The sequence below is a fragment of the Pipistrellus kuhlii genome, unplaced genomic scaffold (genome assembly GCF_014108245.1).
Source record: "Pipistrellus kuhlii isolate mPipKuh1 unplaced genomic scaffold, mPipKuh1.p scaffold_m20_p_3, whole genome shotgun sequence".
NCBI classification, from domain to species: Eukaryota; Metazoa; Chordata; class Mammalia; order Chiroptera; family Vespertilionidae; genus Pipistrellus; species Pipistrellus kuhlii.
Genome location: NW_023425529.1, coordinates 34505276 through 34519303, shown reverse-complemented (window position 1 = coordinate 34519303; position 14028 = coordinate 34505276). Strand labels below are relative to the sequence as shown.

Genomic DNA, 14028 nt, shown 5'->3' with positions numbered 1-14028 from the left:
AATCAGGAGCAATATGCAAATTAACCCAACAAATATGGTAGTTAATTTGCATACCCAACTGCTGAGTGACAGAGGCAGTATGCACTCCCCCACCCTCCACCCTTGGTGGTCTCTCAGGGTCTCTGGCAGCATGGGAAGGAGGGGCCTGAGCAGAAAGGGGCTGGGCCGGAGTGGAAAGGCAGTGCCAGCAGTCAGGGAAAGGAAAGCCCATTCTAGCACGAATCTTTTTGCATCAGGCTTTTAGTCCTATTATACAGCTGTGAGACTGGCTAATCACATACAAAACTAACATTCAGACTCCTTCCTTTTTTATTTGGTGCTTTGTGTATATGTTGACCCACTTTCTAAATTCTTTCTTGTCATATTAACCTCTGTACCTTTAGAGAATCAAGTAAGTACATTTGTACACCACGCAAAAAATATAACTGAGCTTGAAATCTGACTTTTAATAGGAAGAAATGTAATGTAATAATAAGTTTCAAACTATATGTAAATTTTAACTTTGGGTAATTTATTCATTTAAAGAAGATTTATTAACTTTGCTTCTATGCCAATCATTATTATAGTCTATAAAATATGCTTTGGTTAAGATAAAATCCTTTTCTCTAAAAATTCTCAGCTAATGGCATAAGAATATGCTTAAGCATGAGATGAATGGCCTGTTTCAATTTGGGATCAAAAACATGAAGAATTAGTTTTTATATCACAAAATTTATGTCTTAGAAGGAATGTTTTTGATCAAGTTTAATTCCTAAACTTTACTCAAGATCATAGAGTTGAACAAATGACAGAACCAGAATTAGGACCTATATTTTTTTAACCCAACATTCTTCCCTAAATTATAGTCTTGTGAAATGGCTTAAAGTAATCCATAATTAATTGTCTTTATCGTATAAAGTATCTAGAAACAAATTGATAGGCAAAACTAACATGTTTCATTATCCATTTACTTTACCCAACATTTTTAAAAGTTATTATGCAGTGCTAATCCAATTCACTTATATTCTCCCCATATTTAAAACAGAGTTTGAAATTACTGTATATATTGTAAGGTACATCTATTGAAACTGGCCTAAACTGTGTTTCTTCTTGTGTGTGCCTCAGCCAGCAAAACAAAATGTCTAACAAAAAGGAAATGGGATTATTTGTGAGGCATTTAGAAAAGTACTTGTGTATAGTAAGCACTCTTTGAGTGTTTGTTAACTAAAAGTATGTGTCACAGAGATAGCCTTTTGGAGAAAGATGGCTAGATCAATATGCATTTGTGTTTATTGGAATAAAATACCTATATCTGCAATAATGGATGCAAGGTTGTTGTTAGCTCAGATTTTGCTAAGAACTCATAGTTCCCAGCAGGATGGGGAATATATTAAAGTAGGAGGAAGAAGTATTGTATTTTCCAGTTTACTATTTTAACTTACTCAATATTCTTTTATAGCATCAACTTAGACTTCTGGAAGCCCAAAAAAGAAACCAAGAAGTGGTTCTTCGTCGCAAAACTGAAGAGGCAAGTTGTCCATTTGGAGGAAACATTTGGCTTTGAGATGAATGATGTATTTCTATCGATGAAGGGAATGAGTCAGTCTCTGTCGCTATTTCAGGTTACAGCTCTCCGTCGGCAAGTAAGGCCCATGTCAGATAAAGTGGCTGGGAAAGTCACGCGGAAGCTGAGCTCCTCCGACACCCCCGTTCAGGACACAGGTTCCAGTGTAGCTGCTGCAGAAACAGATGCGTCAAGGGCAGGAGCTCAGCAGAAAATGAGAATTCCCGTGGCAAGAGTCCAGGCCTTACCCACGCCTGCCACCAATGGAACAAGGTCAACACGATTCTTCTGTTCCTCCTAACAGAATCTGTGTGGCATTCTTACTGAATGTTGGACTTAAATGAAAAAACAGCATATTATGTGCTAGGGCATAATCCAGTAAGCACACAAGTAATTATGTTTGTCTGTTTATGTATGATTATAGAAAAATATATCAGAGAAAAGGGTTGACTGGCCGGGTGTTTACTTCCAAGACGGCACGCATGAAGTGGCAGCTTCTTGAACGCAGAGTCACGGACATCATCATGCAGAAGATGACGATTTCCAACATGGAGGCTGACATGAATAGGCTTCTCAAGGTGTGGAAAATAGAAAGCAGATATGCTCTCCCTTAGCTGGCTGTGAAGTTTCAGTTTTTCAAGTTTTTTCCCTGGGTAAATGTAATACTTACTAAGGATTTCTCCCCTAGTGTGTTTTGATTGCATTGTGTATGAATAAATGAACATCCTTTTTTTTTTTTTTAATTGTGGTAAGAACAGATGACATGAGATCTGTACTCAGCACACTTTAAATGTATAGCATAGTATTGTTAACTATAAGCACAAGGTTGTACAGCAGATCTCTAGAACTTACTCATTTTCTATAATTGAAACTTCACACCCATTGAATAGCAACTCCCCATTTCCCTCTTCCCCCAGCCCCTGATAACCACCATTCTACTTCCTGGTTCTAAGAGTCTGACTCTTTTATGTACATCACATCAGTGGAACCCTTCGGTTCTTGTCCTTCTGTGACTCGCTTATTTCACTTAGCACCATGTCCAAGATGAGCATAATGTCTTAGAACTCAACTGTTTCCTCCATAGCAACGGGAAGAACTCACAAAAAGAAGAGAGAAGCTTTCCAGAAGAAGGGAAAAGATAGTCAAGGAGAGTGGAGAGGGAGATAAAAATGTGGCCAACATCAATGAGGAGATGGAGTCACTAACTGCGAATATAGATTACATCAACGACAGCATTTCTGATTGTCAAGCCAACATCATGCAGATGGAAGAAGCAAAGGTTTGTAATTAAAAAAAAAACTGCAATGGCTTACTACAAAGTATTTTTTTTTACAAAGTATTTTTTATTATTAAAAGCACTTTTAATTTTTATGTGAAGGAATTTTTAAAATTATTTAATATTCATCTTAGGTTTTCTATATATACCACTCTCTACCTGCTCTCTAGCTATCTCTGCTCATTTTGTATTATTTATTACTTGTAAAAGACATATACCATTTATTAATCTACCTTGTGCCTCATCTTTTCAACTAGACTACATTTTTGGTGTGGGGATTACAGTTTACACTCTTCTGAGGAGTCCAGTTAGTTAACCTAATGAAGCAATAGGCTTTTGCCTTCTGTTTAAATACAGTTAGCTCAAAGTAATGTTACATCGTCTGCTGGTTTGATGCAGGAAGAAGGGGACACCCTGGATGTCACCGCAGTCATTAATGCTTGCACACTTACGGAAGCGCGGTACCTGTTAGGTCACTTCTTGTCAATGGGCATCAATAAGGTAAGATCAACACTGTTATTGAAAACCCAAGTTCTGATTAATTTCATTGTAGTTTTTATATCTTTCTCCAGTGACCTCCTCCCTTTGTGATAAGGAAAAAGGTTCTTTTTAATTAGAAAATATTCCTTTTACCTTTTATTTATTTATTTTTAAAATATATTTTATTGATTTCAGAGAGGAAGGGAGAAGGAGAGAGACAGAAACAACAATGAGAGAGACACATTGATCGGCTGCCTCCTGCACGCCCAGGCACTGGGGATCAAGCCCGAAACCTGGGCATGTGCCTTGACTGGGAATTGAACCCGAGACCTCTTGGTCCATGAGACAACACTCAATCCATTGAGCTATATCAGCTAGGCCCTTTTACCTGTTTTTTTAGAGTTAAGAAGCATCAGCAATATCTACCTATTGTGTTTGTATATTAGAACAGATAAACAACATAGGGAATAATTAATTTCTCTTTTGCTTTAACAAAGGAAGAATGAAAAGAAAATCTCTTAGGTTGCATACAAATTTGGTATCTTAACTTTGGTTCAATACTGATTCTTTACAGCTCAAAAACATGAAATTTGAAAGGAAAAAAAATGTAGTTTCATTTCCATCCTCTTTGAATAGGAATGCATTCATGCCACCTGTAAGAAACTTCTGCCTAAATGTTGAAGGTGATAGTGATTTCTGACTCATTTTACCCTCTCATGTTGTGCCTAGAGCCTTTATGCTATGTTTTCTTAATTAATTTTCACTAGTGCTAGGAAGTAGGTATTATTCATATAACTTTGCATATGAGAAAAATGAGAATCAGGAAGATAAGGTAACCTGTTCAAGGGCACGAAGCTAGTAAGTGATGAATGATGAATCAAGGTAAGCTCTATTTGATGTCAAAATCCATATGCACTTGCTATTTGATTCAGATCTTTGTTTGGTAGATTTTTTATATGACCTAACATAATTTTATTTATATTTTTGTATGACCTCACATAATTTTATTTATATTTTTGGTGGTGTTACAGGGTCTCCAGGCTGCCCAGAAAGAGTCTCAAATTAAAGTACTTGAAGGTCGGCTTAAGCAAACAGAAATAACCAGTGCGACACAAAATCAGCTCTTATTCCACATGTTGAAAGAGAAAGCAGAGTTAAATCCTGAGCTGGATGCTTTACTGGGCCATGCTTTACAAGGTAATCTAACTAAATTTTAGTTAAATAATTGCATGGAAGCTTTGCTCTTTTGAGTATGCTATACTATACTCTTTCTCCTAGAGCTTGACTGAATAGATGCTATATTACTTATATTTTTATTTTATTAGGTACTTCTTCTTTAATTTGCATGTATAAATTTGGGGGGATGTAATTCATTATTGTCATCCCAAGAAATGATTACCAACTTACCAGTAAAAAGGCTTACTTAACCTTATTAAGGAGTTAGTTTTCATGGATATAGAAGAATAACCAAGTTTCTGAATTGGTTATTTAAATTATTTATAATATTAGCCAACTGTCATTACTTGACTCTGCATATCTAACTGCCTTAAAAAAATTAATGTTTTTGTTATGGCATCTATTCTACATATCTTACAAATAGTACCATAATCTTGTTTTATGTGGGAGTTTTTAACATTGGATCCGTTTTGATTGGAGTATTGCTTTTTGTTTCCTTTTTGCTATTATTTACACAGATCTAGATAGCGTACCTTTAGGTAAGTATGTTTAGCTTTCTGTGTACCCTACAAGCTGCATGAATTACTAATTGTTCATGTGCACTAATTGTGGTACATCTTATTTTTTAAATGTATATTGGCAACCACTGTTTTGCATGATCCTTTTTGAAATGTATCCACAACCACAAACATACTAAGTCTTTTGTCTTTCTCATACATGCTTGATTTTAAAATTCTTAAAATGTTTCAAGAAGTATGCTTTAGTGAACTTTTTTCTTTTATTACTTGAACTGCAAGTGTGGCTCCCATTTGTAAGCACTTTTTTTTCTCTTTCTTGTAAAAGGCAAAAAAAAAAAAAAGAGTATATATTTCTTTTTAATTTTTAAATATATCTATTAACTTACATCTGTTGTTTTAACACCATAAATAACTTCCTTTGATATATATCTTTGGTGTATATTTATCTTTAGTATATGTTTGTTAGATTCTTAGCTATGTTTTGTAAAATTAAGCACATATACTTTAATATTGTAAATTAAATAAAACTACTCAAGCATCTTATATGAACAAATTAAAACAGTATTTAAGATCATAACATTTTTAAGTTAGAAGAAGCGTTAGTGATTATTGTGTATAGAGATTTTCAGCCTTTTTCTGTTGCCACTACAGTATTCACATGAACTACCCCCACCTATCAGTATTATTTCTACTCCTCTTGGTGATCATACACATGAAGAACCAGGAATATAAGGACAATTTTATTACTTGCAATTTTTCTGAATCCTTATTTTGGAGCAGTTTTTATTTAATCAAAATTATTTCACAACCTGGTCTGAACTTTCTTTTTTCTAATCATACAGTTGTCCAAGTTTTTAAAATGCTTTTTACTTTAAGGAGAGTAATGTAACCAAAAGATTAAATATAATTACCTCTCTGTGTCACTAGAATAAACATACTCTATGAATCTGAATTTATTTCATTATTTATTAAATATATTTTTATTTATTTAAGAGAGGAAGGGAGGAGAGAGAGATAGAAACATCAGTGATGAGAGAGAATTATTGAGCAGCTGCCTCGAGCCCGAAACCCAGCATGTGCCCTGACTAGGAATCGAACTGTGACTTCCTGGTTCATAGGTGGATGCTTAACTATTGAGCCACGCTGAATTTATTTAAAATAATGTCACACAAATAAAATACATGAGCTATATGATTTTTATAATGTTTACACTTCATGATAATCTCAAAATAGCATTTCTTTTATATCAGCTGCATTATATAAGTATGGAAAGGCTAGTACTTTTATACTGCTCATACTATAACAAATAAAAGTTAAAAAAAAAAAAAGTAGGATTGGTTATATCCTAACCAAGTTTCTGGGTTATAACCAGAAATTTTGCAATTTTATGTGTTATCAGCACATTTCTTTTCCTCCTTCTATTCTTCTTTCTCTTCCTTCTTCTTTTTCTTAGTTGGCTCAACTTATAGCAGTAAGTAAATTCTCATTTAAGTCCCTGATCTCTTTCCTTTGGAAGAAAAATGCTATGCCCTCTTTGATATCCTTTTGTGATGAAAATGTTAAGCTGCTAATTTCATGAGCAGTGTTACTTTTTCACAACTTTCAATTATCCGTAGCTGGAAGAAGGGTCGGAAGCAGAGAGCTGGAACCCATTTGCCTGATGTAGCTTATGTCTTAATTGCAGAAATTTGCCCCCGGTATCAAGGCCATACATGTAGCCCAGAAGTGCTTGAAGAAAAAGCATAAAAGAAAAAAAAAATGGAAGTGAAATTCACATAAGCTGGGCAGCCATACATACATTGCTAAAAACAAAACCACATTAGCACCAATGTTATTTCAAGTATTATGTGTAGTGCTGGGATTCAAAGATATATAAGACACAAAATTTTGCCCTTGTAATCTTGATATTAAGGTTGATAGACAGTGACAGATTGTGATATATTATATTGAGGGCAGTGATTAAAATATATTCAGTATGGGGATTATGAGAGCACAGAATGGGTCCACCCAACAGGAATGGAGGAGTCCATGAAGGCTTTCAAGAGGAGGTGACATTTGAGCTGAATCATAAAGAAGGAAAGAGAGTTAGCCAGGTGGAAGAAAAAGAATTAGCCAGGCACAAGACAAGGTGGAAGGGAGGCCTGAACAGAGTGAATCTAGGCAATGACTCAGTGAAAGCATAATTAGCCCTTGTATTGTGTGCACAAGGTGTTCGAGCAGATTGGTATCTTAGAGCGGTGATCAGCAAACTGCAGCTCTGTTGACTAATGACTTTGCTAACCACTGCCCTAGAGCAACAAGTACGTGGCACAGAATGAGGGAACAAGGCTAGAGGGTGGGCAAGGGCTAGCACTTCATACTGACAGGCTTGTATTAGTTTTTGAAGATCATCTTTATTTTCCCTTCTCTTTTCTCTACCTACGTTAGTATCCCGACTTTGTATATTTGCTGGAAGACTCATGGGGCTCAGAGTATTGTATCTACAGCAAAGATTCATGAGAATAGGAAGGATACACAAAGGAGTCCATGTCCTGGCTTCCTTATGTTTCACCCTCCCACGAGGGATTGCACAGAATGTCCTTTTCTCCCTGGAATGAAAGTGCAGCAACATTTTGTGATGTTTATACTCAGGGAAATCCGTTAGAGAGTCAGCACCCGAGGTTTTTACTGGGGACTCTCACACAGATACCCTCTGCCCAGAATATACCCAGATCCCAGACTCTCAGAGGAAAGCAGGAGTTTGGCAGAAGCCAGATTGTTTGTACAAATTCTAGGTACAATGAGCCACTCTCATTAGTTCATTGGTGACTGGGGCCCCTTGCCGGGTTCAAAGGGTTCAGCATTCTGGACAAAGGGGCTGTGCGTAGATGATTAAAGAGTCTGGAGACTAAAGAGAATTTTGGAAGGCATTTGGGGTCAGAGGAACTTCAGCTAAAGGGGCTAGACTCTCCTCCTTCACTCAGGACCCTGCTTTTATTCACATGATTTATCCTAAGGCAAGGTGGAAATACACACTTCAAAGGGTAAGGTATCAAAGGTTATTGTCAGTTTGGGGAATAGCCTACTGCTGTTCAGGTGTTTGGCCAACAGGAGGCAATAAAATGCCCTCAGCTTTCTGGCAGCATAGGATTATCCTATTCAGGTTTAGGGGAAGTGCTGTTTAGCCTTTTCCAACAGGTAAATTACATATGTGGCTCACCCTTGTTGAACCCACCAAGTACCATCAACTTTTTGAAGAAACTCTTGCAATTATTACATGCTGGAATTGGTTCCCAGCAGCCCCTCTGCCAGCCAAGTTTTGCAGATGCCAGACAAAGTTCGACTTTGCAAGCAGGCCTGTCTAAGGATAGCAGTCTCTGGGCTGCCAGTCTAATTCTTTTCTGTACACTACTTTAAATTTTTTTTTATTAATTTTAGAGAGTGGAAGGGAGAGGGAGAGAGAAATTGAACATTAATTAGAGAGAAACATTGATTGGCTGCCTCCTGCATGTCCCCACTGGGGATCAAGCCCTCAACTCAGGCATGTTCCCTAACCAGAAATTGAACCAGAGACCTCCTGGTGCATGGGACAATGCTCAACCACTAAGCAACACCAACTGGCTTTTTATTATTTTATTACTAGAGGCCTTGTGTGTGAAATTTGTGTATGGCGTGGGGAGTCACTCAGCCCAGCCTGCACCCTCTCTAATCTGGGATCCCGTGGGGGATGTCCAACTGTCCGACATCTAAACTGGCAGTCAGATATCCCTCTCACAACCTGGGACCGCCTGCCTGCCTTCCTGATCACACCTAATAGCCTCTGCCTGCTGGCCTGATTGTCCCTATATGCCCTCTCCTGCCTGCCTGATCTCCCCTAACTGCCCTGATTGCCCCTAACCACCTCTGCCTCAGCCCCTGCCATCATAGCTTTGTCCAGATAGACATCTGGAAGATGTTCAGTCTAATTAGCATATTACCCTTTCATTAGTATAGATTTTTAAAAATATATTTTTATTGATTTCATAGAGGGAGAAAGAGATATAGAAACATCGACGGTGAAAGAGAATCATCTATTGGCTGCCTCCTGCATACCCCCCCACACTGGGGATGGAGCCCACAACCTGGACATGTGCCCTGACCTGGAATTGAACTATGATCTCCTGGTTCAAGTCAATGCTCAACCACTGAGCCATGTTGGCTGGGCTGGGGCTGTTTCATATAACTTTTAAAAATATAGCTTAAAAAAAACTTCACTAGTTAACTTCCAGTGAAAAGAGATTGTGCAACTGTGTACTTACATGAATGAACTTTAAGGCATTCAGGAGTTACAAATCTCTGCCCTTAGCTTTAGTTCCATGGTGATGGGAAAAGAAGCTGGCATTGGGCAGGAAATATGTTCTGGGAGTTGAGAGTGTGACAGTGAGGTGACGGTGTGTCCTGCAGCTCAGGTGACTGTAGTGCTCAAACCAAGCTCAGTCTGGAAGAGGGGTCTGATTTGATGACTGAATGGGTAGCGCCTCTAACCTCTGGCTATGTTGGTTATGCCAAAATATAATTATCTCTAGATTAGGCATACCTGCATAGGCAGGAACTAAGTAGTTTTTACCAAGCACTCATATGATATTTACCATCCTAACTGATTTCTCCCTACAAGAATACTAGACAATCTTAGTCCACTTTTATACATGGGAAAATAAAAGCTAGTTTGTCATTTCTTTTAACCCCATTTTCTATGTTATCAATTAATTCAGTCACCTTAGTACTCAAGAAACCTGTTGAGAAGCAGGTCCTTGAACCTTCCTCTAATGGTGAGCTTTGAGATACACATTGCCTTCAATACTACTGTTTTCTCCACTTCAGAAAGTAAACTCCCTTGTATGAGTCCCAGATGGGCTCTTTTTTATTTTTTAATATTTTTATTGGTTTCAGAGAAGAAGGGAGGGGGAGAGAGAGAGAGAAACATCAATGATGAGAATTATTGATTGGCTGCCTCCTGTACGCCCACAACCTGGGCATGTGCCCTGACTGGGAATGGAACTGTGGCCTCCTGGTTCATAGGTCAGCACTCTTCCACTGAGCAACACTAGCCGGGTGATGGGCCCCTTTTCAGATAATACTATCAAGTATCAAGTATAACTGAATATTCTATTCTACCTGCTGAAAGAAAGAGAACATCAGAGAAAGAGATTAGTTTACTTACGTACTTGTATGATATAAAATTAAAAGCTAAGGGGGTAACTCATATATTTTATTAATATATGTTCCTTATAGTCCTGTTTTTAGTTTTGTGGACTGATTTTATAGTACAATGTGTATGTTTTAAAAACCTGAACCTGTGTTACGGGTTCACTGACATTTTAAATAGTTCACTTTCAGTGGCCGTTTTATTTACTACCTTCCTGGTAGTTTTGTTTGCTTTTTCTTCTTCTTTTTTTAATAGCCTGCTAGAATTGTTCTGAAATAGCAGTGGTTTATTTGTGTTCATTTATGAAACCATTGCATGCAAACCTATTGTTTTTGTCTTTCGTGTACACATGAATGAGCTGCATGCTGATGTATAATCTCTAGGTACCTAAACACACACATACTCTCTCTGCTTGAAAACAAAAGTAAAGGGAGCTCATAAGCATTTTCTTTACTCTTATATTTTATTCGGTGGGTTTTCAAAACTTTGGATGGCATGAGACAAATACATACTATGAAAAAATACATAATATAATTACACATGCTCTTATAAGTACATGATTTCAATTCTATCCTATGAATGTTGTTCTATAGTTTATCAAACTCTGACAGGAGGAAGATTTTCATAGACATTTTACTAATTTTCTTTCATCTCTGACACTTCTTTTATAGAGAAAGGGCAAATAATGTTAAAATATTTTCTCTAATTAATTCCCTTTTAATGCGCATGAATTTCATGCACCAGGCCACTAATATAATTACACATGCTCTGATAAGTACAAGATTTCAATTATATCCTATGAATGTTGTTCTATGGTTTATCAAGCCTGTGGTTTTCCTATTTTGAACATGTTTTCCTCATCCTAGGACATGTAGTCAAAGGATTTTCTTAGAAATGTTTTTCTACATTTCTATTTTGATTCAGCTACTGAAACCAAAGTGCCCATATTGAACCCTTGGGCTGATAGTTATGGTAGTATAGGGGTTATACAATTTGATTATCCATTCAAATTGCAACATGGATAATATATTTTGGACATGTTTTTATTTTATAGAAAATGTAGAGGATAGTAGTGATGAGGATGCACCTTTAAACAGCCCAGGATCAGAAGGAAGGTAAGAGAATCTTTGGGAACTTAATAGATTTTAGTTGTTTCTATAATATTTTTAATACTTTATCTTGATGCTTCAAATAATTAACCTTATAAAACAAATAATTTTGAATTTTATGGCTGAGTGAATAGCACTGGAAACAGTAATAGGGAAACAGAACTCAGTTAAGCTTAACTACCACACATTTTAAAATAAAAACACTGGAATATTTAAGTAAGGAAAATGAAAAACATTTATATTAGTTTATTTTTATTTTAAATACTGTCTTGCTTTGTTTTCCACAGCTAGGCATATATAATTCTTCCCATAGTTGTAAACATAGAGGACATGCAGTTTTGTATAGTAAGTTCCCTTTTAATCTTGTGATTATATATTTGCATATAGCACCCTGTCTTCAGACCTGATGAAGCTTTGTGGTGACGTGAAACCTAAAAACAAGGTACGGGGGATTGAAAAGGCTGGGCGAATATTCTTTTTCCCTCTGCTCTTTGTCATAACTATTGCACACATCGGAGGCCTCAGGCTTGGCCCTGGGTAGGTTATCCAATAGGCATGCTTCTACTAAAGCTTCCATGTATCAGAAAATTAGTCCTTTATCATATTCCCCTTTGACAAAAGTTCTACTGAAAATTCCTCTCTTGTGAAATTTGCAGTTTAATGTATTCTCACACATTTCTCACTAAATATGATTATGGAGAGCAATTTTTTTCCCATTACCCCCTCTCCCCCATATTTCTCCTAAAGGTTTATTCCCCTTTAAGGAAGTTGTATGTTAATTTGTTAAAGTTGCCTAAATTTCCTAATAATATAGGAGATAGTCATAAATTACTAGAAAATAGTAATTTAAAGCAGTTAGCCAAAGAAGTTGTAGACATGTAGTTGGCATATAAAATAAATAATTTTGATTGGTGAGAGATTTTTTTTAATTTTAACATGCTGGTATGTTTTTAAGTACTTAATTCTTACTTTGTTTAATTATATTCTGAAGTGGTTTGAATAATAAGCCAACTCCTAATCATTATCTTGTATTAAAAGCAAATAGGGTACAACATATATTTGTAACGTTTTTCAAAAAATATAAATAATACATGCTGTTAAATGTGTAAGAAACATGTGGAACTTCTCAAATTGAGAGTTGGTAATATTTGATACTAGGTGAATTAAATAACCATCTTAAGATGTTTGAAAATAAAAAATCCTTAGTAAATATTTGTTGAATGAATGGATACAATCAGAACCAGAAAGAATAAAGCAAATGGACAGCACAGATATAAGGCCCAGTAGTCAGGAAAGGTCAATGAGTAATTTGGCTGGATGTAAAATTATGAGTTGGAGCCATTATGATTGCCTAAAGAGGACGTGCCCAATTAAAGCAAATAGCTAGCACTCAACTCTTGCTCATTTTGCCTTGATGGAATATGGGCCTAAGGCTACCAGATCCTTTGTTTTTTTAAGAAAAGCCTTGAATATGGATTTTAGGTAAAATTTCCTTATCTTAAAAACATTGGGCAAACAGATAAAAAAATAACTTCAGGCTCTAGGTGTGGTCCATGTGCCGAATTAGTTTGTGTCTTATTTTTCTAAGTGACTAAGCAGAAGTTACTGACACTCGAAACATTCTAGTGTAGTTTGAATCCAGCATGAAGCAGAGGAGAGAATCTCTTAAGGTAACTTTCATCTTTCAGGCCCTGTGACAGCCTAGTTGTTCCTGCTCTTAGGATACCAGAAAATAGCTGTAAAGAGATGGTCTAAAGGTCATCTCCTAAAAGACCCACTTTTGTTAGGAATTCCCGGCAAAGTTATTTCCCTCTGCCCTGGTCCCTCGGCTGTGCGGAGAATTGACAGTGTACAAAACTGGCTGCAAGACTTTCTCTTCCTAAATTCTCCAAAGTGCTATCTGCTTTTCCCTTTGAACTGCAAAAATGCCTGGAGAAATCTCAAATCATTTATTTTTCCTCACTGAAAAAATGAAGTTGACCTTATGTTTTAAATTGGTATGTACCAGCACTCTGTAAAGTTGAGGATATAAAGTTGACGAAAACAGGGTGCCTGCCCTTTAGAGTCTTATAGTCTGGTAGACACAATGACATTTAAGTCCTTAGTGATAATCGTGACTCTGAGCAATAACAGGGTATTCATTTGGTTTTCAAGAGTAAATAAGGAAATGCTTATGGTGAGTTTAGGCTCTAGGGAAACAATCTTTGCCTACCTCACCAGGCTGCCAAAAACTGGTGCAAGCTGATGCTGAATTATCCAGCAGGAAGTGCCAAGGGAGCAGGGTAATACGAGGTGAAAAACATGTGTAAAAACTGATATTAAATAAAGCATCTCTGCAAGGGGAAAATTTTGAATTTAGTTGAGCTTCCGTAACAGAATTATATTTTGGTTTAGTTTCTTTCTTTTTCTTTTTTAAATTATATGCTGAGCGACCCGGCCACGAGTGTCAGGATAGCACAGTAATATTGCAGGCAGATTGCTTCGTGTCGAGCCTTGGCTTTGCCACTTCCTAGCTGTGCGACTTTGGGCAAATTGCTTAGCTGCACGTATGAATTAGGATAATAATAGCACATGCTAAGAGAGTAGAGTGTTTAGAACAATGCCTTGTCATACAATACATACTATATAAATGTCGGTTACTACTTCTCTTATAAAGATTTTACCTGGCTATAGCTCTGGCTTGTCACTCTCTTACTGCTACACTTGACACACTTGCTAGGAAAAGACACACCAAATGTTTTTGTTTGTTTTGTTTTTACCTA

At 36.7% G+C, this 14028-nt stretch overlaps 1 protein-coding gene across 24 annotated transcripts in view; it reads left to right on the top strand.

Annotated features, from left to right (window-relative positions):
* Window positions 1-14028, top strand: part of KIF21A (kinesin family member 21A) — a 135480-nt gene that overhangs the window by 97332 nt on the left and 24120 nt on the right. For 19 of the 24 annotated variants that reach the window (XM_036459306.2, XM_036459309.2, XM_036459296.2 and 16 more), the window contains 9 exons: window positions 1439-1507; window positions 1602-1816; window positions 1968-2121; window positions 2628-2822; window positions 3219-3320; window positions 4331-4496; window positions 4994-5014; window positions 11212-11272; window positions 11654-11708. In XM_036459306.2, coding sequence (XP_036315199.1) covers window positions 1439-1507; window positions 1602-1816; window positions 1968-2121; window positions 2628-2822; window positions 3219-3320; window positions 4331-4496; window positions 4994-5014; window positions 11212-11272; window positions 11654-11708 — 1038 coding nt within the window. The remainder of the gene's footprint in view (window positions 1-1438; window positions 1508-1601; window positions 1817-1967; window positions 2122-2627; window positions 2823-3218; window positions 3321-4330; window positions 4497-4993; window positions 5015-11211; window positions 11273-11653; window positions 11709-14028) is intronic. The other 5 variants (XM_036459300.2, XM_036459310.2, XM_036459298.2 and 2 more) reach the window with 1 other exon arrangement.